General features: G+C 42.6%; 1 protein-coding gene across 4 annotated transcripts in view; it reads right to left on the minus strand.

Moving 5' to 3' along the window:
• Window positions 1-543: 543 nt before the first annotated feature.
• Window positions 544-27,907, minus strand: part of NOLC1 (nucleolar and coiled-body phosphoprotein 1) — a 36,007-nt gene continuing 8,643 nt past the window's right edge. The window contains exons 5-14 of one of the 4 annotated variants that reach the window (XM_063307613.1): window positions 27,084-27,252; window positions 24,083-24,198; window positions 7,377-7,518; window positions 5,613-5,750; window positions 3,997-4,086; window positions 3,708-3,827; window positions 2,565-3,089; window positions 1,910-2,016; window positions 1,289-1,369; window positions 544-1,084 (exon numbers count right to left, since the gene is read on the minus strand). In XM_063307613.1, the coding sequence (XP_063163683.1) occupies window positions 926-1,084; window positions 1,289-1,369; window positions 1,910-2,016; window positions 2,565-3,089; window positions 3,708-3,827; window positions 3,997-4,086; window positions 5,613-5,750; window positions 7,377-7,518; window positions 24,083-24,198; window positions 27,084-27,252 (1,647 nt within the window). In that variant the 3' untranslated portion in view covers window positions 544-925. The remainder of the gene's footprint in view (window positions 1,085-1,288; window positions 1,370-1,909; window positions 2,017-2,564; window positions 3,090-3,707; window positions 3,828-3,996; window positions 4,087-5,612; window positions 5,751-7,376; window positions 7,519-24,082; window positions 24,199-27,083; window positions 27,253-27,907) is intronic. The other 3 variants (XM_063307615.1, XM_063307617.1, XM_063307616.1) reach the window with 3 other exon arrangements.

Genomic DNA, 27,907 nt, shown 5'->3' on the forward strand with positions numbered 1-27,907 from the left:
GTAGAACTGTTCCTTGCACATACCACTTCAGATACGAGAACTGCACAAATTCTACAGCTGTATCTCCATTTCTTTCAAACTTCAATTTTCAAATGTACTTCTTGCACAGCTCTGATTTCTGACAAGCCCTATTTGCCAAAAGAAATCTTGAGGAACAACTCCCTTTCCCTGATTCAAATACAACCAGAACAATGTGTATTAACACAGTGGAAATGCAATCTTGTCACAAGTCTTGAAAGGCATTGCTACATCTGGGAAATAAAGCAACTACATATTCCAGAAGCAGAGCAGGCAACTGAATCTAGTGAAAATTATCAAAGTTCTGTTGGTTACCAATTTAAAGAAACAAACAAAAAAAGCATTATATTTGATAGCCATTTCATTATTAGACTATCCTAGAGATAGATCAACAGAAAGAATGAAAAGACAACTACAGCTCTATTCATCTTTGTAACCACAATGAATTTGGGATAGGCAGTGATTCTCAGTGGCAAGAGCCATGCTTAAGGAAATGTACTTGGGTTTAGAAAGGACATGCCTTAATGAAGAACAGTTTGTTTTATTTATAGGAGAAATTTCAAATACAAGAAAGGACACAACATGGGTCATCAGACAGCAGGTGACATCTGATCCCTGCCATATATATGAGGCATGAGAGGAAGAGTAAGAATTAGAAAGGTATGTTTATTTATCACACGTTATCAGGTGTGCCAACATAAAATGATGCAAAGTCAAAAACTTCTGAGAAATCCAGAGGACTCAATCCTACACCACCATTAAGAGTCACATTGGTAAGATTTATCACATAGAAAACTGGCAACGACCCTCCTAAGTTAAAAATGTAAGAAATTAAGATAACATGTTGTAGAAATGTCCATGACATTTCATCTTTTACTTGGGATCCTCTTCCCAATATAGTTGAAATTTAGTCACTTTCAAATTTGATGGAGTTTATCTGTGTAGAGATAGTGCCACCACAATAACTTCCCCTTTTCTTCTTTGTCTTCTCATGTCGGAAGGATTTGCCTTTTGTAAATTTCAGAACATTATTTGCTTTTTCACCCCAGTCACCTGCAGCTCCTTTCTGGGAAAGATGAGACAATTGGTGATCATTAACCACAAAACATTAAGCATAAATGGTTTTTATTGCTTTGCATTTGTAAGCTGCCCAGAGCAGTCAATCAATCAATCAATCAATAGGGCAATGCTGCAATTTTGTTACAGGTTGTCCAGGCAGTTTATCAATTCAATTCTGGAGAGATTACTATATGAAGAATGCCCATCCTACCTTGGCATCAAAGGAATTGTTTGCTACTCGCACATCTACTTCTACTTCCTCTGTTCTTATTCTGCGAAAAGGACTGGATTGCTGTAGAAAGAAAAAGGATACTTTGTATTTACCTGCCTAAGATACAGTATATCTGATTTCTGGCCACATCCTTCAAAATACCAACTTCGGAGTTTCTCTAGTCCAGAAGTTGCTTCTAGAGTCCCCAAATATCTGTAATGGAATATGAGAATGCCCTTGGAAGATGGGGGTAAGAGATGCTGCCTAGGGAATGATCAGATAAAAGGGGGAGGAGCCCACAACTAAGTAATGGACAGAGAAAAAAACATAGAAAGGATCTGCCCTAACTTGGCAGGCAGTAAAAAGGGATGGCAGGAGATTTGTACTTTCAGACTTGCAAGCTTCTGCTAATGGAGCCTAAAAAGAAACTGGAAGTAGCTCATGTGGTTGTGTTTCCTGTCGGGTTTACCTGGGAGGGCTGACAACATCAGAACCAGAGACATAAGGTCACCCTTGACCAGTTATCTCACCTACTTTCAAAAAACCTTGTGAAACGTAATTCAAATTCAGGTGTTGCAGTTTATATAGGAAAGTCGTAAGATCTTTTTTCTCATTCCTTACCTGCTTTGTTTTTGGGAAGGTATGAGGACTTCTGGGTTTCATCTTCTTGATGTCTGGTGTCTCCAACTCTTGATCATATTTCCTTTTCCGCTTATTTTTGGATAAACCTATTACATTTCACAGGAATATTAAGCTTTCACACAATCATTTCATTCTAAGTAAGTAGCAATCTAATCAATACACAGCTTGAATGGGGCAGGAAAGGGAGTGTTTGTTGTTTCATTGGTGATATAAATTCAGTGTATAACATGGCTATTCAAAATATCTGTAATCAGCAGGAATTGATTCACCCAATGTCTAGGTTCATACAACATGCTAAGCAAAAATAATCCAGTGTGGTTTATCACTTGATGCTGTCTAAACCGAAGCATGATTAAGCTACAGTTAAAATGATGTTGTGGCATGCTGTAAACCACTAAAAAAGTCTTCCTTGACAGACAGGGCTAATGTTCACATATCATATTAGGTTATGGTTTGTATTAACAACAGTTTATAAAATAATCCAAAGATCGCCTTGCAGATGAACAAAGTAATCAGGATATGTTCAGCCCATTCCTGATTTGTATTTTCTCCTTTATCTACATGTATTTGGTTTAGTGTTATTTCCAAACTAGCTCCATTCTGTTTAATGCTTCTGTCATGAAAAATTACTAACCTCCCTTTGTAGCCTCTTCATCAGAACTGCCACTCTTTGCAGTATTTAGCATTTCAGATATTCGATTCTTTGATGCGGATGTTTTGCCCACAAAGTTGGATGAGGTTTTTAGGGCTTTTTTCTCTGTTCTGCAGCTATTTTGTACTCTCTTTCTCTCTCTTTTTTCAGATATTTTCAACTGTTCATCACTGGAACTGTCAGAAGAGGTCCCCCTATTAGCTGGCACTTGCTTGCTAATGATCACATTGCTGCCCACTGACAATTTGCTAGCTGATTTCTGGGCTGCTTGATTTTGTTCTTCTTCACTGCTTGAGCTGCTTGACTCAGAACTCTTTGGTTTAGGGATAGGGACACTGGGTTTGGGTGTTGTTTTGACATCCTTTGTGCCATTTTTTTTTTTAGGAACTTTCTTAACTTCAAAGCTACTTTCTGCTTTCTTTGCCAGCACTCCAGGAAGTTTTTCCACTTTCTTTATGCCTGTCCTAACTGCAGACTTCTCAGGAATACTGTCAGAGCTGTCAGAATCTAGGAAGAAAAAATAGTAAGGGACAAACTAATTTCGTAGCACTGCATCTTGTCCACACTAATTTTAAAGTTCAGATTTATGCTATGGAGGAAAGTGCACATTCAGAACAAGAAACTAATACTGTAAAAAGTACAATCTCAGTATTTTGAACCCTGAGAAAATCAAGCATAGTACCTGATACTTTTTTTTAAGGTGGGAGAGAGAGGGTGATCACAGGAATATAAGCATCTTGATTAGTCCCTAAAAATTTCTGACATGAAAGCCCAAAGAAATCCTGAGGTTGCTCTGACCTAAAAAGCCAATTCCTTCCTTTCTACCTTTCAGAAGGAAAGCAAGTTTTTGCTTTTTTGGCATCAGGATAGTAGAGAAATGGTGGAGAGCATTTAAGTAGCTTATTTTAACAATGCAACATCCTTTATTGCTTATTTATGGTACATTTTAATTTAAATTTTGATAGTCTAAACATGCAGTGTAAAAGAAATATTAATGATAGATTTTTTTTGTGTTATGTTTCTGACAGTAAGTAACTGAAGACTGAACATACGTCTTGCTCTTCAGACAAAGAATACAAGATATTAAAATGGAAAGCGACTGGTTTACCATGTTATTTACAGTACCTGAGCTATCAGAGGAGCTGGTCATGTTCTTCGATGGAGCTGATTTAGCAGCACCATTTACTGAAATGACTTTGGCAGAGGGTTTGACCAAAACTTTCTTATCTTCTTCAGAGCTAGAATCTAAATAAAACACACATACGTTTCATTTATACTGGCATATTCAACTCAACTCAGAGATGTTGTAAGATTATATAGTACTGACAGCATTTTGTAATTTGCTGCTTATTAACTATCAACAGTATACAACCTCCTAATAGAGAGATCACACATTACATGGCAGGGCACTCACCTGAATCACTCTCTGAAGAAGTATCTCCTTTTTGGATAGAAATAGGAAGAGATTTGGGGGCAAATGTTTTTTTAATCACAGACCCTTCAGCTAGAGAAAAAAAATATAAAGGTTTCATTATATTCCCTGTGACAATTCCAAGCTAATAAGAGTTCTTAAATATGCCCTCAAGTTGGGATCATGTAACAACATATACAGGTAGCAATGCAGCCTAAAACTATAGTTGTCTTCAGCAGATATAAATTGTGAATAGTTTTTATAGACTGCATAAGAATTAAGACTGCATAAGAACTGCATAAGAACTAGATACACTGTTTATGCTTTCTAAGTTCACTATAATATTTAGAGACTATGCGCTGTTAATGCAAAGTAGCTTTTTATGAGCAAAGTAGCTTTTATACCAATCCAGATGTGAAAATTTGATAAATATATCAAAATATATATTAATTAAACCATACAAGCATTATCCAGCTAGGATGATGATGATCCTATGAGAATTTGTCTTTCTTGGATGAGATGACAGAAAAACAAGAATGGAGTTACAAAGTGTGTTAAGCCTATTTTGACTATTATTGGTTGAATAAACCATGGTAGCTCAGTTCACACATTAAACAAAAGTAGAGAATGTTATTGCAGGTGAATTTTTAAATATTTTTTTCCTAGTGGCTGAGGGCTGCAGGATGTATAATGAAGTAAAAAAAATAATAAGGGGTAGATTTTTATTTTCAGAAGTGTGTTAAGTATAAAAGCTTGTTGTATTCATTGCCTTTAATATCCTACCAAGCTTTGACAAAAATATCATATTGTCAGTTGTAGCAAATACAACTTGGGAGAAATCCAGATGCACAAAAAAGAGGAACCCAGGGACACATTTATAGTAAAGCAGTATAAGCCCAGGATTTTCACACCACAAAGGCACTGTTCTGACCACCTGCTAATCCAAAAGCAAACAGTATTATACCTGAGAGACTTTGTGTATTTAGCCAGTCTGAACACGATTAATAGCCTGCAGCCATTATTTGGAAATCACAAAATTCCTGACTGATCATTAGCGACTACTTTGGGGGACCTGGTTTGAGGCAGCCTGACTGTTCCAATTGCACTACAATGTTTTCTGAGATGCTGCGTGAAACTGCCAAAATCAGCCAGCTTAATAACAAAGAGCCTTGCTCAGACTTCTGTTAACCATAATATTTCTTTGCCTTACTAACATCCCCATAATACCCTGCAAAGGGTAACAAATGCCATGTTTGGAATATATGCACGCATTCCAAACTGGGCCAGTCAGGTATTGTCAGATAATAATTTTCCTTAGCCTAAAAAAGCCTTTCTTCCTCTTCCCCACATCTACAGCAGGAATCAGATGTCTCATGCTGTCTGATGGGCAATATTGTATCCTTTCCATATTCGAAATTCCTTCTATAAATAAAGGAAAGTTTTCTTCATTAATGCATCTACCAGAGGCACTACATTTATCTCCCATACATAAAGTTTAACTCCTTGCCAAAAAATCAAAGAGTTTTATAAGGAAAATATATCTGAAGGAATGCCTTGTGAGGATCCCTTTAAATATGCACATTAGTCAGCTTTATATAGAAGTCATTTATGAAACATACTTGATGGTCTCTTTGTGGACACTTGCTCTTTTTTCTTACTATCCTCCCTCTTCTTCTTAGAGGTCTTCATAATGAGGTGTTGTGCTTTGCCTTTCCTTGATTCTATGGCTAAAGGGGGTGGCACAGCACAGTACGTTCCTGCCACGAGACAATATAAAGGCAGGATATAAAGATAAAGATAAATGAGACATACACACACACACATATGTTGGATATACTAAAGGTCAGGCCCCATAGACAGTACATTTATATACATTATATAAATTACATTAAATGTTCAAATTGGTTGCTATTTTCTTCTAAACACTTTCTTACTCATTTGATGCACAACTTTTGAATGTTCCTAAGCACAGTAACATTTTCTCTGGAAAAAAAAAAATTGGGATTAGCCTGACAATTGTTACATTCTATATGTATGTGTACATGTATGTGTATTATACACACTCATGAATGTCTTATTTATAATAACAATTAGAACTATATAGAAAAATAGGAAAAAATATTTATTTATTTATTTATTAGATTTATATTACCGCCCCTCCCCCAATAGGTGACTCTGGGCGGTTTACAGTAAAAAAGATAATAAAAACATCTAAGCCTCAGTCACAGTTTTAAAAACATAAATAAGATAATAAATATTACATCCAAGGGGAGATGGAATCCCAATCAATAGGGGTGCTATGGCGCCAACCACCCCCAGGTAGAGCTGTTACCCTCCCCATCCCAAGCAAGGCGAGAGAACCAGGTCTTCAAATTCTTCTGGAAGGCTGAGAGCGAGGAAACCCATCTCAACTTCAGGGACAGGATATTCCAAAGGGTGGGTGCCACTGCAGAGAAGGCCCACCTCCTGGACCCCGCTAGATGAAATTCCTTTGTTGATGGGGTCTGTAGCATGCCCTCTCTGCCTGACCGGGTGGGGCAGGTCGATGTTATGGAGATGAGACAGTCCCTCAGGTAGCCTGGTCCCATGCCATGCAGGGATATACTGATAAAATTATTCCTGTTTATCATATATATCTCAATACATTATTTCAGAAAATGAAAAAAAAATCTGGAATATTTGATTTTTTAAGTACTGTGTACTACACCACACAGATTTCAGAACAGATGCTGAAACAAAATTATCCAGAAATTCAGCTCAAGTTCAGTGGTTGTGCCTCCTGGTGAGGCTGCTGCTTGAAGGGCCAAGCCTAAGAATGGCAGTCCACAGAGTTGGAGACTTTCCTTATGCCTCCAAGAAAACTAAGCACCTTTCTGGGCATTAGAAAACATGAATGTTCCATAGAAAGAAAAAAATATCAAGAGAAATGGATCAAGGATAAAATTTAGCTGAAAGCTGTTGTAGAGTTGGTTTCTGAAGTAGGCAGGACCAAGAAAATGGCTGGCTTGCTGCTCTCTACTGTCACCTGCAGGCTACCAAGAATACTCTTTGATCCTTCCTCTGAGCAAGCAGAAGAGGAGAGTGCTAAGGATACCCTTCAGTCACACTAGAAAAACCACCTAAATGCAGCCTTGTTTATTTAGCAACAGATGTGCTGCCAGCTTTCCATTCTTTTTATCCAGGTTTTTGTAGAATCTGGATTATATGTGTACAGGGGAACATGTGCTGCCAGAAAGACAGTTAACATATACTGATGCAGCTTACTTTTGCAAGCCATCTCAAGATCACTAAGTACTTTACCTTTTGTCTAACCTCCTGCTTTCTATAAACACCGTTCTAGACCTTCATCTAAATTAAGAAGTCAGCTTCTTTGAATAACTCACCACGCCTGGGCTTTGAGGCTAGCTTTTCATGTTCTGAACTGTCACAAGAATCCTCACTGTCGCTCTTCTTTACATGCTTGGTTTTAACCAGAAGTGGCTGAGCAGCGTTGTCTCTGCAGTGTGGAACTTTCTTCAGCTTACTCTTATAAACAAACAAACAAAAAAAAGCCCCACCATCACTTTAACAAATACTGTTTTGAAGATGATCATCATTCAGAGTGCTCGTCAGGCATTGCTTATATACAAATGCCAAGCCAGAGACACAGAAAGCTGTTAAGATATCACTGCACAGAATAAGATTAAGGCTCAGCAGTTCCCGAATGCCTAAGAGTGTTTTCAGAGCTCTTCCTCATTTGCTGTTGAAATTAAGTAGTGGAGCAGTTTCCTGCCTTTTCATAACTGCTACGTGCATTCTTTACCTCTCTCCTCCCACCCCCCATGAATCAACCTTTCCTCTTCCTGCCCGCCTAATGCTCAGCCCTTTTCATGCCTCCAAGACTGAGTAATTTTAGAATCCATTAAGCAGACACCCCATTTTCTTGGGCAGTATTCTCTACTATTAGCTCTGTTCACAGACCACAGTTAACTGTTGATGGAAACTCGAAGTCCTGCGTAAGATATTTAATATCAATACTCTTAATAGTATTTTTAAGAAATGTATGACTAGGATGATGAAAACATTATCAAAAGCAACTGGTAGAAAATGTAAGATTTAGAGTATTCAAAGCCCATTTACTAGGACTGTATTTTAAAAATTAATTAATTGGAAACAAGTTATTGAGGAAAGTTTATAAGAAATTATCTCAGGACTATATTTTCCCAACAAAGTGGGAATAACAAATACACAGAATATTAATAATGGGGAATAATGTGGCAGTAAAAAAAGACCCTGCCCACTTTTGAGTTTAGGGCTCAGCACACAAACCTGAGGTAGTTACTCAAAAGCATTTTCTTCTATCCATTCAATCGTGTCTGATTGTCGGAGACTGCCTGGACAAGTCCCTGCAGTTTTCTTCACAAGGTTTTTCAGAAGTGGTTTGCCCCTGCCTGCTTCCTGGGGCTAAGAGACTGGCCAAGGTCACCCAGCTGGTTTTGTGCCTAAGGCAGGACTAGTGTGGTGCCTTAACCACTACACCAAACTGGCTCTCACACTCAAAAGCATACATTTATGTGCCATGTCAGACTGCTCCTGAAAGCCATTATCCAATGTTCTTAAGTGTCATATTGTTGTATAAACAAAGCTCATTTTGATGAAAGAATGTGGGGTATGAACTATTTTTCATAGAGAAAAATAGTTGAGGTTTTCTTCCTTTCTAAAATTTTGTTTCATGCAAAGGCATGAACAACACAGTGGTTGGGGTGGGGGTCACAGAGCAGTATTACAAATCATGTGCTCCCTGCCTTTCCTGGACAGAACTTAAGCCACTGATCGACCTGTTTGCATATCAAACAGCTAACAGTTGGTTTGCTATCATCTCAGAATATATACTATTTAATATTTCAAATATGTAAAGTTTTGGAATTGTGATAATACCATTTCTAAACTACGCAGACATCTAAACTAAACTTTACAGAAAATTTAGTGTTTTATGTTTTCCATAAAAATTGCCAAAAGGTTATCTTCATTTTGCTGCAATTTTATTTATTTATTAAATTTATATAGCCACCCATACCACATATGTGACTCTGGGTGGCACATGCAGTTAAAATAACAAAAACCAAACTATCAAAACAATTAAAAAACAAAACCATTAAAATACAATTAAAACAGTTAAAGCTAAAATATCCCCAGTTAGCTTGCAACTTCACTGCTCTTGGTTTTCTCAAGGAAAAACCCACTAATTCTAATAAATGACAGAGATAGTTTTTATAGTCCCATCAGCATATCATATTCCTCAAAATTTAGGTGGGGGCTACATGCTGATGTCATCTATCATCTAAAACTTTTCTGAGTTTTTTTCCACCTTTTTGTTAAAGAGGAAAACTAGATAATTGCACAACAGCTAATCAACAGCATTAAAAGCCATGCATACAGAAGTTATTGTTGCAATGTTTGTGTTAATTCAGAAAGGATGAACCATCAGTATCCCCAACTTGGGACAAGGAAGGACCCCACATCAAATATTTACCATGAAAATTCCTTCTAGAGTGCTGTGACAGAAACTTCCAGCAATAGCTTGACTTCTATTGACTGAAGGTGGGGGTTATACAACCTCCATTGGTGCTAACAGACCATCCCAGTTCCATTCATGACCGTGCCTGGAACTGAGTACAATCTGAGGTACGATTAAATTAAACAAAGAGAAAGATTTCTCCCTGACATTTCTGCTCTATGTCAGAACTCTGCAGGAAAAAAAGTCTGTTATTCACAAGAGGCACAAAGAATTTCAGAAGTAGGAGTTAAATTAAGAGGCTAACAAATGCTTGTTTTCCAGAGCATTAGCCAGCAAATCTGGCTGATTTCTAAACTGGTTCCATGAATTATGTACCTTTAGTCAGATGGACTTAGACCTAAGGAATCTGGAAACACAAAGTGAGAATTCCATCGTTGATGGAAGGATGGTTTATGAGTACCACTTCTCAGTGTCACCTGTGGATGTTCTATGTTGGTGAGACAGAAGAAGCCACTAGAGAATGCAAGAAAATAAACGTGCCCTACAAACATCTTTAAGAAGTAAAATAAGAACTGTTTTGGAAAAAAAAAGCTACACATCTGCCAATCCAAAGGCTTTTGGGTGCCTGACATCTCGGGGGAAGGGGATGGCTATCTATGAGGAAGTTGCATCTCTGAAGACAAATTATATTATTCTTCAGGTTTTAGAGGACCTGAAAGTGAGGGGAACTTGAAGTGGTGGGTCATCTAGCTATGGACAAGTATGACTTGCTTCAAAGTACAATAAACCACTTCAGAAATCACTTCTGAGATGATCCAAGAACAAATGTAAGGCAAAATGAAGGTTAGTAATTATCTTGCTAAGTAAGCCTTATACAGGGCCACAACTGGGGGGGGCAAGCGGGGCATGTGCCCCAGGCGCTGTGCTGGGGGGGTGCCAAAATGAGTGCAGGGGGGTGCCAAAATGGGTGCGGAATCCATGTTTGCCCCAGGTGACACAGACCCTAGTTGTGGGCCTGACCTTATATACCTCCTTCATTGCAAGACTATGTTGACAGGTATACAAGCCTTCATAAAGAAGAGAGAAGATCCTCTGACTATGTTGAACATCTCTCATCTAAAATTTGTGGTTGCTCAATTTACAACAATGACTAACCTTATTTTGCTGTAGAAACTTGTCTGTTATGTGACTTTTTGGATTTTGACTCTGCTTCTACTGATGCAGTAGGCATGGAAAGCCCTTGTGGCAACAGGAGCTTGCACATACAGGAGCTTGGTTTTACCCTAGATCACTAAGTATATTGAGGAGACTTAAAAGCAGGTGGTTTTTTTTAGTAGCTAGAGCACTTCCTTATCTTGTTTCTGAAAACCCAAAAAAGTCCAGAAAAATATTTTCATTAGGATCAGAAGCAAAGGGAAAAAAGAAAATACTAAAAAAGAAATAGAGCACATTTTATTCTTCTAAAAGAAGAGCACAAAAAGATTTGAGTTTTGAGGTAAATTAAATGAATAAAAGCAGCTGAAAGATACTGTTTTTTACGTATAGAAAGACAAAGAGCAATTCAAGGGAAATTCTTTGGAAACACCAAACGCATAGATTTTTGCTTTCCTAGTTACTGGTCATCCACTGATTGATGGTTTTCCAGCCCAAATTGAGAATAAAGTGCTCCTGTCACCAAAACATTATGTATGCCTTATAAGCTTAGTGAAAGTGCCAACAATTAGCCTTGCAATCCAAAATAGGAGCACTGAGCACTCTTCCATGCCAAATTTGGGAGCATTCTGGGCAGTTTTCAGACAGACAGACAGAGAGAGAGAGAGAGAGAGAGAATGAATGATTTATTACAGTCACAGAGCAGCACAAAGTTTTCAGGCATTTAAACATATCCTATTAAACAGAATCAAAAGTGTTAATTAAAATTTGCCTTCTTCTTATTGAATACAATGACATTTCTAAGTGCCAATCATTTACCATCATTCAGATTTTAAATATAAGGAAAATCTTCCTAATGGTAAGATCTGCACAGCAGTGGAATAGCCTCCATATAGAGGTTTTGGGTTCTCCATTTCTGGAGGTTTTAAGAAAAGGCTAGATAGCCAGACTCCTGGCGGGAATAATGGTGGTTTGAACAGTTTTTTCCGCAAGTTCCACAGACTGACCTGACAACGCAGCAATTTTTTCGGGCTCAGGCAGGTTTCCTTGGAGCTCAGAAGCGTTCTTCGGATCAAGGAGAACCCCAGGAATCAACCCCTATGTTGTCCAGATGGCTGGTCATAGCCAGAAGATCGCAAAATAGAGTTTCGCGTTTGATCAGTGAGTGATCAGCTGGGAGGCAGGGCTGTCATCTTTTCCCAAACCACACTGAAGCTGAAAACGGACTCTAAAACCAACCACCCCATTTCTAAAGTACCATATTTTTTTTCCATTTAAGTGTAACTTAAGAGAGGCTTTTTACAGCAAAGAGATGCTGAGTCGCTTGGTGATTTCCATTATTTTTGGGATTTTTAAATTTTAATTTGGAAATTTGGGGGGAGTTATATATAAAGTGTAACGCTGAGAGTTAAAATATCTGTTTTTCTATTGCCCTTTTTAATAAATTAAGTTTTGACGATTATAGAAGATTTCCCTTACTTGATGAATCTTTGGAGTTGAATCTCGATCTTTCTGTTTCTACTTTCCTATGGGAAACTGTCTTTGTTTTCACTTTTCACTATACTGATTAGATATACCTGTAAACAATGAGTTGGAGGATTCTTTCAACACAATGGACTTTACTTGTTTAAGTTACTAGAGGGCGCCATAATCTACAGCGGTGAGACATGGAGGAACTCAAACAGATTTTCAATGGCTTTTACCTTGAAGATACTCAAGTTTTTGATCATTTCTCAGAATTTGTGAACAATAAACTGTGCCAACAAGTGAAAAAAACTGATGAAGTTAAGAAATACCTCAATTACAAAGATGCCTCTTCAAGGAAGAAGATGGGGATTTGGGACTTAGAACTAAAAAGAGAATGGGGAAAATCGAATTGTGGAAATTTTAAGGTAAGAGAGACTTGCATTTAAAAAGAGAGCTTGGAAACACTATGCTGGTGGAACATCAAGAGAAAGAATCGAGTTTTGAATGCTGGAAGATTTTTGAAGAAAATCTGGACTTTTTAAGGAGGGCTGTAGAAAAATTGGAGACTCTTAAGGGGAAAGCTCTCTGTATAACATTGAGCTATGCAAATGCTTTGGTCTATTTTGAAGTGGGATAATTGTTAAATATGTTTGTCAGGACAGCCTTTTAAGGGTTTCGATGGGTGTTTCTACTTTTTGGATATTATTCTTATGTTTGGTAAAGTGATATCAACGAAGATTTTTTTTATGTACTGTACCTATTAGGATTAAGATATAGACAGGTTATTTTTTTGTTAGTTATAGTAGGCAGAAAGAAGTAAAATTATAGTGAAGAGGGACACTATTTACCCATTTGTTCTTTTTCGGGAAAAACTGGGTTGGAAGGGGGTTTTGTATGATTTTTTAAACGGGAGAAAAAAACTGTTTAAGACGGGAATGTTTTATCATAAATTGAAATGATTTATAGAAATAATGTTTACTATGGTTTAATTTGGAACAAGAGATTGATATTGGTTTCTGTATATCTTTGTTGCAGAAAGTTGGAAGTCACCTTCTACGTAGTTTCTCTTGTATTTTCACACTTTTTTAGTTTTTTCTTCCTTCTTTGTAGAATTTTTGCTTCATGCTTTTTAGTTTTTATCTATACTTTGAAAATTTAATAAAGTTTGATTTAAAAAAAAGAAGAAGAGTCTAGACAGACATGGATGATTTATTTATTTTATTTATGAAATTTATCACTGCCCATCTCCTCCCACCAGAGGAACTGGTGATTTAAATGGTTTTCCTGCACACTGCAGAGGGTTGGACTAGATGATCCTTTTTGAAAATGTGTCCAAATTGGCCAAGTCAGTAACTAGAAATCTCCCAATTTAGTGCTTTCCCTTCCTTCATCTCAAACTATCAAAAATTGAGGAAAAGAGAGGTAAGGAGAACATTGAAATAGAATTACTGCACATTGCAGTGACAGTGACACTCATATGTACCACATCTTGTTAGGTTAGTTACTGACCATGCCGAGACTTTCAGAGGAAGAAATGGTAGACCGAAGACAGCTCCATGAAAAGTGGAGCCAACAAACCACAGCAGAATGAAGAGCCAACAAGTAGACTGATTCTTCAAAACCTCTCTGGACAAGGAAAGGATTTGAGATCACCCACAAGTGCTCCAGACAGCTGCTCCTCACAAGGAAACTGCAAAATAGCAGTCTCCAGTGGATTTAGAGCTCTGGGAGATGAGGGAACAGCCATCTTGCTCAAACTGCAGTTGGTGCCTTTGAAAGGACACTTAAGTTTGCATACTTCCTTTTCTAATCACTTTCAGAAATTGCTTGTTAACTGCTTTTCAACTATCAGAAATCCTTGGATCGACAAGTTCAACAGCGCTGGGTGAGTTTCCTTCAATCCTTTGTGAAAGAAAGTTTTAACTACAAGTTTAGGAACTTAAAAAAACATTTTGGAATAAACAGCAAATAGGTGAGTAAAACTTGGATTTTAGAAAGTTACAAACGGACTAAGGGTCCAGATGAATTTGAAATAAGATTTTGGAATTAATTATAAAGAATCCTTCCCATGAGAATATTTATCTATCTATCTATCTATCTATCTATCTATCCATCCATCCATCCATCCATCCATCCATCCATCCATCCATCCATCCATCCAATTTGTCCCCACCCATCTCCTCCCATCGGGGGACAAAAAGCTTTTGTTTTGAATTTTTTTTTTTTAAAAAATAAGATTTTAAAAATTGGACACTAGAGAGAACTAAAGATTACAATTAAAGGAGAAGAGCACATAAACTCAACCTACAATTACAGAATTCAGCAAAATATTCTAACATTGGACATACTGAAGGATATTTTTGAAAAATGGACTCAGAAATTAATATTCATAGTGTCAACAGAGACATCTGCTTCTATGGAGAGAATGTGTTTAAAAGATGTTATGAAAGAAGAACAAGTTTTACCTGACAAGATCGAGAATAAGTTGAGAGTGGATTTACAAATGACAAGCTACAAGAATGACGTGGAAAAAGACACAGGACATACAAAAGAAACCGGTGGATGTTTTAATAATTAAAAGGGATATATACACAATAAACCAAGAGAGTTTAAATATATAATAAACCTGGATAATTTTCCTATATTGGATTTATAAAAGAGAGTTGTTAAAATTTTGAAGAATCTCATGAGAAGAAAAAATGAAATCAAGTTCTACGACATTATTTGAATGGACTAAAGATTAAGACTGTTGGAAGTAAAAGAAAGGAATATAAAGTTGGTTTATTTGATCAAGGTTAAAATAGATATGTTATTATAACCAGAAATCCTTAATGTACTTTTGCTGACACCAGAACTGAAATGACGATGCTTTATGGATTTGTTTATTGGGACCAGAATTTAGGGTGCTAAGTGATGTGGTTGTTAAACGAATCTGGACCTGGTTTTACGATCATTTTTGTGGTGGCCATTAAGCAAACCACATGGTCATTAAGTGAAGAGATGGGATATGGGAAGAGATGATTTGTTGTATTTTAAGAGGAAGTGATAAGTTACTAAAATTATTTATACTTGTGATGAAGGTGGGAAGTCACTATATATTTCTTTTTTCTTTACTATAGTCTTTTTTCTTTTTTCTCTTTTGTCTTTCTTTTCTGCACTTTCTTTTTAGTCTTCTTTTTTTAGTTTTTATTGTTGTAATTATAATTGTTAATAAAATTACTACCAAAAAAAAAAAGGTTAGTTACTGACCATGTCAGATTCCTAATGTCATGAGTGCCGTTGAGCTAAAGTCATCAGCGCAATGGCACACATGACAATGACAAGGAAATAAGTGAAGGGGCACAAGTTAAGTAGCCATCAACCCACAACGACTAACGGCTAACAAACAATAGCTAAACGGATCACGGAGCCACCCAAGCCATCAGCGGCAATACAACGGGGATCGCCCAGCTGAAAGCAATCAGCAGAAGAATGGAAACCTGATGATGGGCGATCCTGGAAACCCTCACCCACCGGCAGGGCAACGCATGGGACAAAGGGGGGTGACATGACCGTGAGCGAGGGGGCGCTGACCGGCGCGGGGTATTTAAACCCCGCACCGGCGCGCTCCTGTCACTCTCAGCTTTTTTCTACCAACGCTGTACCTGCCCTGCAATAAACCAGAGCCTGATTCGCAAACCAGTGTCTGAATGTTATTCAGAGGGAGGCAGCGCATGACATAAAGCTGAGAGTCATAAACTCAGCCTCGCCGAGCTCCACCGGACGACAACGAGCCGCGGGAGGAGTAGACGGCGAGAAGACCAGCAAGATGAGGCCGGAACGGCGCGGGCAAGGAGGGCGAGCCGCGCGGCAAGAGACAGAGGAGGACCGACCAAGGCCAGAGGCACCGCGGACTCCCGGAGCCATGGACGCCCACCCCACCCGACCCGAGCCTCAGCTCCAACCCCAAGGGGAGATGGCGACGGAGGCAACCCGACCGCGGGAGGGAGCAGCACGACTTCCGAAACCAGCGGAGGACCCCGCGCCCCACATCGCACCCCAGCAATGGGCGTGGAGCGACAGCCCCACGGCGCTCAACACGGAGGAGGACGACGGAGACACCCATCAGACGGCGGAGGAAGCGGACCCGCGGCAGAGGGACGATGAACCCCGCCGGCAACCCACCCCCGAGGACGCGCCAACGGAACCGGCCCCAGCGGCGGCGCGGGCTGTGGACGAGGAGGCACGAGCTGAACTCGCGGCCATGCGGGCTCAGCTGACGGAACTCCGGACCATGCTCCAGGCGCTTATGCCCCCCGCGCCACCCAACGACGTCCCCGCACAAGCCCACACCCCGAGCGAAGCATCGAACTCACACGGGCCAGCGGAGGGCCAGCAGACGGCACAGGCGGCCGACACCACACCCCGAGAAGCGAGAGGCGGGGCCGCACAAAACGCCCGGGCCCCAAAGGACTTCCCCATCTTCTTCGATGGGACCCCCACAAAACTCTCGTTTTTTGTGACCAACGCTAGGGAGTTCATGGGGAGGCACGGACACTCCTATGACTCCGAGGCCGACAAGATCGCCGCCGTGGCGATCAAACTCCAAGACAGGGCGGCGGACTGGTACGTCCAACTGTACGAGGCCAGCTCCCCCGCCCTCGCCACCTTCCCTGCTTTCATCAAAGAGATGAAAAACTACTTCGAAGACCCCCTAGCCAAAGTACGGGCGAAAAGCGCACTCCAAAGACTTAAACAGGGCACCCGCACGGTCCCTGACTACGCCCTGGAGTTCAAAGCCCTCGCGGGGAAGGTCAGCGACTGGTCCGAGACCACCCTGCTGGAAATCTTCAAAAGGGGGCTCAACCGCGACGTTCTCCAATGGGCCCTCTACCGCGACGACCCAGAAACGTTACACGGGTGGATCCACCTCGCGGGGAAAGCCGAACACGCGCACCGCACCTTCCTCATGACAACCACGGAAGACACAAACGATGCCGGGAAAAAGGTACCCGCACCACACGGGGGGATGGCCGGCCCCATATACCCAAAAAAGAAGTTCAACCGGGAGCCCTGCGGGAGGTGTGGCAAATTAGGGCACAAGACGGCGGATTGCTTCGCCAACCGACCGCCGACCAGCGCGCCCAAGCCCACCCCGAAAATTAGCCCCAAACCACCCAACCCGGGGCCGCCGCCTCACCGCCGAATGACCGTGGCCACAGCGACACCGGAAGAGGGCTGGGACGCTTACGGGGGGGAAGAGGACAATACCGACCCCGACCAGCCGGCGGGAAATGCTCCCCGCCTGCTCTGAGACGCGTGGCGAGGCAGGCGGTGGGACAGCAACGCGGACCACCTCAACGAAACGACAAAAGCTCCGTAATATGGGCAGCAATTCAACTCTCTACCGGCAACGGAGCCACCACGGCCGCGGCACTAGTGGACTCGGGGTGCTCAAAAAACCTCATCCACCCCGACCTAGTCGCCAAACTCGACCTCCGCTGCTTCCCCCTCCCCACGCCGCTGGCATTCCACCAGCTGGACGGCTCTACAGCGGGAGGGAAACCAGCCACGCTACAAACCGAGCCGGTCACCCTGCAAATGGGCACTCACACCGAGCGCACATCGTTCGTAGTCACGCACATCGGACGGCTCATTGCAGTCCTGGGGATGCCATGGCTCGCGACAAACAACCCGCGGATCAACTGGGCGACCCGCACCTTCACATTCGGCGACGGCGAGTATCGAGCACCAGTTCCAGCCGGCAAAAGCAACCCCACGGTAGGACGAGCGGAGGCGACCACACAAGACAACGCCGCTACCACAGCAGACCTACCAGAACAATACGCCGACTTCTCCGAGGTCTTCGGAGAGGCAGAGGCTGACCAATTACCCCCCCACCGCAAGACGGATTGCCGGATCGACCTACTGCCCGACGTCCCCTTACCTCGACCAAAAATCTATTCGATGACCCCGAAGGAGATGGCAACCCTCCGGGAGTTCATCGATAAAAACCTAGACAGGGGATTCATAGAGCCAGCATGCTCACCGGTCGGAGCCCCCGTCTTATTCCGGGAGAAGAAAGACGGGACCCTACGGCTCTGCACCGACTACCGGGGCCTAAACGCGGCTTCCCTGTCCAACAAATACCCCTTACCCCTGGTGAAGGACATGCTCGCCCACCTGTCCACGGGCAAAGTCTTTTCCAAATTGGACCTTCGCGAGGCGTACTATCGCATCCGAATCAGGGAGGGGGACGAATGGAAGACGGCCTTTAACTGCCCCCTAGGCGCTTTCCAGTACAAGGTACTGCCCTTCGGACTCGCGGGGGCCCCTGGGGTGTTCATGCAGCTCATCAATGAGGTACTGCATGAACATCTGTTTAAAGGGGTCCTGGTCTACATCGACGACGTCCTTATTTACACAAAAACGCACGAGGAACATGTAACCCTAGTCAGGCAAGTCCTCGACAAGCTCAGAAGGGCGCAGCTCTATGCAAAGCCTACAAAGTGCGAGTTTCACAAAGAGCGCCTAGACTATCTGGGGTATCGAATCTCCGGGGACGGCATCGAAATGGACCCCGCAAAAGTCGAAGCGGTGCTAAACTGGGAGCGGCCCCGCAACAGACGGCAACTACAGAGCTTCCTGGGATTCGCGAATTTCTACAGGTCATTCGCCCGGGGGTTCGCTGAGATAGCCCTCCCCTTAACGGACCTCCTCAAAACCAAAGGGGTGGGGGACACCCGACGCGCCAAGAACCCAGGCACAGTGCTGAATTGGACTCCCGCGTGCCAGACCGCATTCGACAAGCTGAAAGCGCTGTTCACTACGGAGCCAATCCTCGCGCACCCGGACCCAGAACGGCCGTTCGTGGTCCAAGCCGACGCCTCAGACTTCTCCCTGGGAGCCATCCTGCTACAGAAAGACCCCACGGGACTCCTGAAACCATGCGCCTACCTGTCAAGGAAGTTCTCCGAGACAGAGAGGCGATGGCACGTCTGGGAGAAAGAAGCCTTCGCGGTGAAATCGGCACTAGAGACTTGGCGACACCTACTCGAGGGAGCCACCCAACCATTCGAGGTCTGGACGGACCACCGGAACCTCGAGGCCCTACGAACGCCTAGACGCCTTAGCCCAAAACAGGTCCGATGGGCCCAATTCTTCAGCCGCTTTGATTTCCAGCTGAAGTTCATGCCGGGCAAGAAGAACTTCCTGGCCGACGCCCTCTCCCGACTGCCCCAAGACGAAGAGCCCGCCCCAGACACCATTGGGACGGTCCTATCCGCCTCGCAACTGGGGATGGCCGTGACCACCCGAAGCGGCGCACGGAGGCAGCTCGACTCTACGGCGCAGCCGACGGCGGGACAACCGGCGACGGAAAGAAGCCAACCGCAACTACCAGGGGGAATGCGCACGGACCTCGCCGCCGCCCTCAAAACCGACCCCTGGTTCCTGGCGAACCCCAACAAGGTAACAATGGCGCAAGACCTGGCATGGGGGGAAGGCAGAATCTACATCCCGGACTCGCAACGCCAGGCGATCTTGCATAGGTCACACGACGCCAAGCAAGCGGGACACTTTGGGTTCCTCAAGACCCTACACCTCACACGGCGTCAATTCTGGTGGCCCGCGCTCAGGCGAGACGTAAAAACCTACGTGGCGTCCTGCCCAACGTGCGCTAGGGCCAAACGGGCACCAGGCAAACCCGCGGGGCTATTGCAACGGGTGGCAGAACCCTCCCGCCCATGGGAGGAAATCTCTATGGATTTTATAGTGGACCTCCCACCCAGCCAGAAGAAAACGGCCATTTGGGTGGTGAAGGACTACTTCTCAAAGCAGGCCCACTTCATCCCCTGCACGTCGGTCCCATCCTCACAACAGCTAGCCAAACTCTTCCTCATCCACGTGTACAGGCTACACGGATGTCCCGCACGTGTGGTGACCGACAGGGGCACACTGTTCACCTCCAAATTCTGGCGGGCCTTCCTGAAGCTGACGGGGACCCAACAGGCCCTATCTACGGCTTGGCACCCTCAGACGGACGGAGCCACTGAGGTTCTTAATGCCACCTTAGAGCAATTTATACGATCTTATACCAACTACCACCAAGACGACTGGGCTGAACTGCTCCCGTTCGCCGAAGTCGCATACAACAACGCCGTCCACACGAGCACGGGGAAAACTCCGTTCGAAGTAGTCTCGGGGCGCGACTTCGTCCCCATACCGGAGCTACCTCAACCCCCGGAACCCCAGGTGGACGCTAGCGACTGGGGACGGAAGATCGCAGAAGCATGGCCAGTAATCACGGCGGCGCTGAAGGAGGCACAGGCTGCCTACAAAGAGCAGGCCGACAAGCACCGGCGCCAACAACCGACGTTCCAGGCGGGGGATATGGCCTATCTATCCACCAAGTTCCTAAAGTCAACCCAACCCTCGAAAAAACTGGGGCCTAAGTACATCGGGCCGTTCCGAGTCACGCAAATAGTGAACCCGGTAGCAATACGCCTGGACCTGCCACACAACCTCCGGAGACTCCACCCGGTGTTCCACACCAGCCTCCTAAAACCGGCAACCACCTCCCGATGGCACCCAAGCACGCCACAGCCCGCACCGCTAATGATCGACGGGCAACACCACTTCGAGATAAGGGACATTCTCGACTCCCGCAAGCAACGAGGAACTCTACACTACCTGGTCAGGTGGAAACACTTCCCCCACCCGGAATGGGTGTCGGCGCACAACGTTAACGCGCCTGACCTGACCAGAGAATTTCACCGGGCATACCCCGACAAACCGCAACCAAGGTCAGCAAAACCAAACCCCCCCCGCAGGCCCCCCCCGCCTCCCGTGCCCCAAGGGAAAGGGCCCCCCCCAAGCCCGCGACTTGGGTGGACCTTCCCCCCCCCGGGACTCACTCCCCCCGCCCCGGGCCCACGGGGTGGTGACAAACGATCGCCAGCACCCTCCCCCCGCCCCCCGGCCGCGGGGGAGTGGCAAGCAAGTCAACAGGGCAACCTGGGGGCAACGCCCAGGAGCCACAACAAAGGCGACGCACTCTAAATAAGAAAAGAAGGGCCCTACCTGGAGCTGAGAAGCACCCGACCAGCCACGCCTCTCGCCTCGCTGAACTGAGCCAAACAAACAGGGTGTGGCTGGAGCATGCGCACGCCAGGTCAGGACCCGAGCATGCGCACCATGGACACACCCTGGGAAGACACGTGGCAGAGGGAGGAGCAAAGGGAGGGGCGACAACTACTCCGGCGGGAACTTTGAAAAAAAAAAAAAAAAATGTGGCGTTTTGACAGCTCCACGGGGAAAACCCAGAAAACCGGGGGAGAACACTATTCGAAAAGGGGGCAGTATGTCATGAGTGCCGTTGAGCTAAAGTCATCAGCGCAATGGCACACATGACAATGACAAGGAAATAAGTGAAGGGGCACAAGTTAAGTAGCCATCAACCCACAACGACTAACGGCTAACAAACAATAGCTAAACGGATCACGGAGCCACCCAAGCCATCAGCGGCAATACAACGGGGATCGCCCAGCTGAAAGCAATCAGCAGAAGAATGGAAACCTGATGATGGGCGATCCTGGAAACCCTCACCCACCGGCAGGGCAACGCATGGGACAAAGGGGGGTGACGTGACCGTGAGCGAGGGGGCGCTGACCGGCGCGGGGTATTTAAACCCCGCACCGGCGCGCTCCTGTCACTCTCAGCTTTTTTCTACCAACGCTGTACCTGCCCTGCAATAAACCAGAGCCTGATTCGCAAACCAGTGTCTGAATGTTATTCAGAGGGAGGCAGCGCATGACACCTAACTGTTTATCATTAACCAATCTCCATTGTTCAGGCCTCTGAGCTATTTTCTTAACATGGCAGCTGTTGACTTGAGAGATATTATCCGCTTCTGGGAATAAATATATGATTCATGGGACACGTGGTTCAGAATAATAAAAAGCTTTTCATAACATGTTTCAAAAATTTGTGATCTAGTTTAACAACCATGGACAAGAATATCATTTAAAGCTTAGACAGGAGGAAATGGGGTTTCTGTGTGGACTTTTAAACTGTTTTTTGACACGGTGGCACTGTGGGTTAAACCGCTGAGCTGCTGAGTTTGCCGATTGGAAGGTCGGCAGTTCGAATCCGCATGACGGGGTGAGCTCCCATTGCAAGTCCCAGTTCCTGCCAACCTAGCAGTTCGAAAACATGCAAATGTGAGTAGATTAATTGGTACTGCTTCAGCGGGCAGGTAACAGCGTTCCGTTTAGTCATGCTGGCCACATGACCACGGAAGTGTCTACGGACAAACGCTGGCTCTTCAGCTTTGAAACGGAGATGAGCGCTGCCCCCTAGAGTCGGACACCACTGGACTTGATGTCAAGGGAAACCTTTACCTTTACTTAGTCCTTGCTTAATGACCTCAACTGGGACCAGAATTTAGGTTGCTAAGCAATGTGGTTGTTAAGTGAATCTGGACCCGATTTTATGATCATTTTTGCAGTGGCTGTTAAGCAAACCACATGGTCATTAAGTGAATCACAGAGTCCCCTATTGATTTTCCTTAACAGAAGCCAGCTGGGAAGGTAGAAAATGGCAATTACATGACTGCAGGGCACTGCAACCATTGTCAATGTGCAATGGTTGCCAAGCGCCCAAATCGTGATCATGTGACTGTGGGAACACTGTGATGGTTGTAAGTGTGAGGAAAGGTTGCTAGTTGGTTTTTTCAGCAGCATCATAACTCTGGACAGTTGCTAAACAAACAGTCACTAAGTGAGGACTACCTGTATACACAATCCAGAGATAATGGTATGGGGCGTAGGTTGCAGATAATAAATCAGAGAAATAATGTATAATTGTTTTACTTCTATAAAACAATTGGGATATAATGGTAATAACTGAAGAATCTTGTTACAGAAATTTGTTGAAAGTATTCATTTAAGATGCAGTTAAGATCACACTTAAAACCTCTATTTAATGGACCTCCCTTTAATGGATTTCTAATCAAACTGACAAAATTTAAGTCCAGATGTCTATTAAAAATAATAAAAGTTCATTACATCAAGGCTTTGCTGATGTTTCTGGGTAGGCATTGGGAGGTCTGGGGGAGTCCAGGCTAGCAAGGGAACAGGCTGGTGGGATATGCCATGTTATCACATTGGTATTAGCAGTGGTGGGAAGATTGGGGGCTGGGGAAGAAAGTAAGGGATAAGCTGCACTGACAGATAACAAAGGCGGTGGACTTGGGCCCTCACCTGTAAGAAATTGCAATGGAGGAAATTAAAGAACAAAGTAGAGCACCAAGCCTTGAAAGAACCAGGAGGCTCAGTGCATTCTTTTTTTTTACAATGCACATAATTGTTGACAGGCCTTTTATGCATGTGCACATGTAACTTCTTTTCAAACATATTTTTAGAGCAACAAATTGTCCTATTATACTTAGCAGATTCTCATGGCAATGGCAGACAATGATAGTCAAAAAGCTATTGATTAATGAAGAAAAGGTGCTTGCCATAATTCATAATTCATGGGAACAGCCTATGAAATAAACCAGATGAAGCACTCATCTAGAAAAGCATAGCTACGACTGTGCTATTCAATACTTTGGCCATGATATACCATTTGCTTGCCTACTGGAAGTGCTTATTTTACATTAAAAACTTATTCTGTATGCCAGCTTCAGAAGATCACAGTCTTGAAAATAACCATTTTATACACACATGCAAGCACACACATGTATATAATTCAAATGTACGTAATAGAGTTCTTACTGCTAGGTTTTCTGTATGTGTGAAAATTAGGAAGCTTTTATTTATATATTAAGACATTGCAAATCCCAAATCTTGGCAGTTTACATATTTTACAAGTTTTTCTGAATAGGCTTAGAAGGAAATTTAGTTTTCTATAGGCCTGTACAACCAATATAATCATCTCCACCAAAAATAAACAAGGGATATTTAGCTGTCATACCAAGGACTCATAGCTTACTTTGACAGGCTGATCCTCTTCAGAGCTGGAATCCTCACTACTACTTGTCCCATCACTGCTGCTACTACCCTCTGCTTTGCCATTGGTAGTTTTGGACATCACCTTGGTAAGTTTTGCTGCCAATTGTAATTAAAATGTTTCCATTAAATTGAAACATCAGATAACCAGAAAATGTAGCTTTACATATACAGTTTTAACAGTTCCCCCTCTCCTTTACAAATATATCTTTGTAAAGATGTATCTCAATTCCACCCAGGAAAAAAAGAAGGTAGTATACTTTAAATTCTGCTATCTATAGCTGTTAGTCCAATTTCAACAACTCTTACTTCAGCACTGAAGGAAGAATATGCTTGAGGACAAAGTAAGTGTAACAGTCTTACTCTGGTATCAAGAGGCATGCTGGTCAGCACAAAGCTAAATCTGAAAACTCTGCTTTTTATTTTTTCCTTCAATGCTGAGATGTGCTACTCTGAGTTTAAAATGTACCAACTAAAGGTATTTGATCTTTTTTATGAGCAGAAAAAAACTCACAAAGCAGATTTTTCCTCTCTTCCCCATCCTTGAAGGATGGGGAATCTTTTTATTAGCAAATAGTTTGGAAGAAAGTGCCACCATCTATGATACACAACAGCCCTACTGTTCTTATTTGGTGTTCCATACCAACCAAAAGGTGCATTTTGCCAGCTAAGAACACAGAAAAGAGCATAACATTAATGTAGAGGAAGTGGGGAAAAAGGGGGCAATACACACCAGCCTCACCCTACTCATCCATAAAACTTACTCCAGGATATCTCTGGATTTTGTTTCAGCAAAAAAACAGAACAACAAAAATAGAACATTAATAATAAAATAGTTTTTTTTCCTATTAACTGTGGCCAATCTGAAAAAGCTTGACAAAACTTCCAGAACATGATGGTTTGCTTCAGGTTTGAAACTAAACATACATCCCATTTTGTGTATAGTCCTATGATATTCCACCATTATTCTCTCCATACTCTTTGATAACAATTGCTGGGACAGCAGTGAAAAGATGCTGCACCAGTGGACTACTTACAGAGCCTTTGTACATCAGTCTAAGTGAACTACAGAACACTAAAGGTCTGTGTGCCACTTCTGAAGTATTTGGCTAGCCCCAAGTCCTTCGGCAGCAGTGAAGTCTTTGAGATGACGTTCATATATCACATTAAGTTTTGTCTGATTCTCTACTGAATTATGCAAATCCAGATTTTGTGGGTGGTAAATCATGATTTATAGTGTAATGTATTTGTTTAAACCTATCAAGTCATTAAACCATAGTTTAATGCTATCTGAACCCAGGCAGCACCCTTGGCAATGTTGAAGCACTGAGCAATGCTTTGGGTACAGTAGATAGGCACTGCAGAACAGCTTGGATTTGCTGTTTTCTGTAGGACCATATGGCTTCCTCTACTTGACCAATCTTAAGAGACTGTGGCTTAGGACTTTTTTTTGCAAGACTGTTTTTGTTCTGACTTCTACTACCCTGAACTCAGCAATGCAAGAGTTAGAAGATGTCCTAGGAACAAAGAAGATTCTCACAGTATTGTTCCTGAAGACTTTATGCAAGACTATACTTAAAAAAATGCATTCCTCCCTTAAGTTTCCTTTAAATTGAAACTCCCAAAGGAAGAGTCAGGTCCCACATATAAACGAGTCAGATTCTACTGAGAAATACTTGCAAGGATGAATCTTTTGAAACTAGTGTTTCTAGAGTACTGGAATGTGGAGAGACCTAATCTAGAAAATCTTCCACAACTGCCTGAGTCAATCAGATTCATGGCCAAAATTTAGTTTTTGAGGTAATTCCAAAACCTCCTTTCTCCCTATGTCTCCCTCTCTTTTGTTAGAGAAAGACCAAAGTAGCCAGTAGCCATACATGTCTTTTACCCTCTATCTCACTGCAACCTGGACCACCTAAGGACAATCCTATTGTTTACTGTTTTTTGTTTGGAAAGGTGTAGCTTGAATCAAGGTCTTTCAATCCAAGTAACAAATACATGTCCTTTTACTACGCTTTTCAGTGTTCCTTGGTCCACGTAACTGCACAAACAATAAGATGAGCTGAATCACTTTCTTGATACAGCTGGCAAATTTCTCCTTTTCTCTTTGTTTTCTTCCATTGAGTTAATTCTATTCCTATTAGAATTTGTATGTTATTTCTCAAACAGAACATTCTGATTCTGTGGAATATTTATATCTCACTTTTATAGTAAGATGGGCGGTGTATAAATTTAATGATAAATGAATGAACTCCTTTTTAAAGAAATTGGTGAGAGATCTTTTAGATAAATTTATCAGAATTTGCTAATATGCTGATTAAAGATTCTACAACATGCATGCCTCACAAGTGGCACTGAAATTCTTCTAATTTTGAGGAACAGAAATTGTGAAGCCTAAATTTTGATTAACCAGATCTCCAGAAACAGTATCCAAGCTCATTGGCAACATGTGAAACCAACCAAAGTTCAAAGAAAACCTATTAGTCAACTTTCCATAGTTAAAAATATGTATCATCAGCATTGTAAAACACTAATTCAACCTGTTAAGCACAAGAAATAAGCAACAGTAAGAGCTTTGCTCTTGTATATTACATGGATTCACACACTAAGCAGGGATTGAACTTGATAGCCTAAAAGACAGACTGACAAAACAAAACAAAAAATAAATGGTCCCTTCCAAATTTGTATTTTAATTATTCCATTTTCAACCTGAGTGCATTGCTGTTTTTCTCTAGATTTGCAGCAAACCTAAGTCTTAGGCAATTTATATTATCCTATTTCTCGGTCACTCTTAAGATTTCTTCCTGAAAGTTTCCACATATTTCAATACCAGAATAAGCCTGAATTTTCTTTTAAAAAACCTGTAAAATGGAAACAAAAAAATCTCCATCAAAATACATCCATGCCTCCTTTGCCCCTTTCATATACCGCTTGAATTACTCACAAACTTGAACTTCTACTCTGACATTGACTCATGCCATTACCTGATGCAGAAGCCAGTTTTGCGCCTTTTGGGGCTCCTTCTGACTTTGGTGGTTGGTCCTTTGGAGTTTCATCTTCTGAGCTGCTTGAATCTGAACTTGAACTCCTAGATGTCTTCTGGGACTTCCTTTTTTGGATGGTTGCTTTCTTCCCTTGGAGAACTATTCCCTTCTATCAAGATAGGTCAGTATCAGTGTCAATCAATATAATTAGGATGGATCTTGGTTTCAACAGCAGATCCTGGGGTACAGCTTGTTCAGAACTACCATTCTTCTCACTCAGCACCTATTATTTTAGGAGAGCTTGGAGGGGGAGGCACTAACTATTTCTAAATATTATTCTCTCTAACCTCAGATATCAGACAAGCTTATCACAATAAACTTAAAGTTTCAAGAAATCCATGTTTCTCTTGCACATTTGCAACATAAATGATGATCTACAACAGAAGATTTCTTACAGATATGTTTAGATAACAGAACATAAATGCCATCTGATGAACCTTAGTATTGATTCAAGCTTATTCACCACTCTAAAATTTGGGTGAGTAACATTAACTCTAAGTATCTGAGTATAAATATAACAAGTACTGAGGGGTATTCCAACTTTCTTGGTTTCACATTATTTCATATTCTAACAGCAACTGCCAAAAATATTTAAGAATCAGAATAAAATATATGTTGAATCAGCTCAAAAGAAATATTTCAAGAAATATTTTCGCTACATTTTGTCATTTTCAAACCCTAACAAGTTTCATTCTTCAGCATTAACACACAAACCCATCCCCATTCCATTGTACAATGATGATGTCGCTCTTCTTTCTTTGTCC

This window comes from Candoia aspera, chromosome 6 (assembly GCF_035149785.1).
Source record: "Candoia aspera isolate rCanAsp1 chromosome 6, rCanAsp1.hap2, whole genome shotgun sequence".
NCBI lineage: Eukaryota > Metazoa > Chordata > Lepidosauria > Squamata > Boidae > Candoia > Candoia aspera.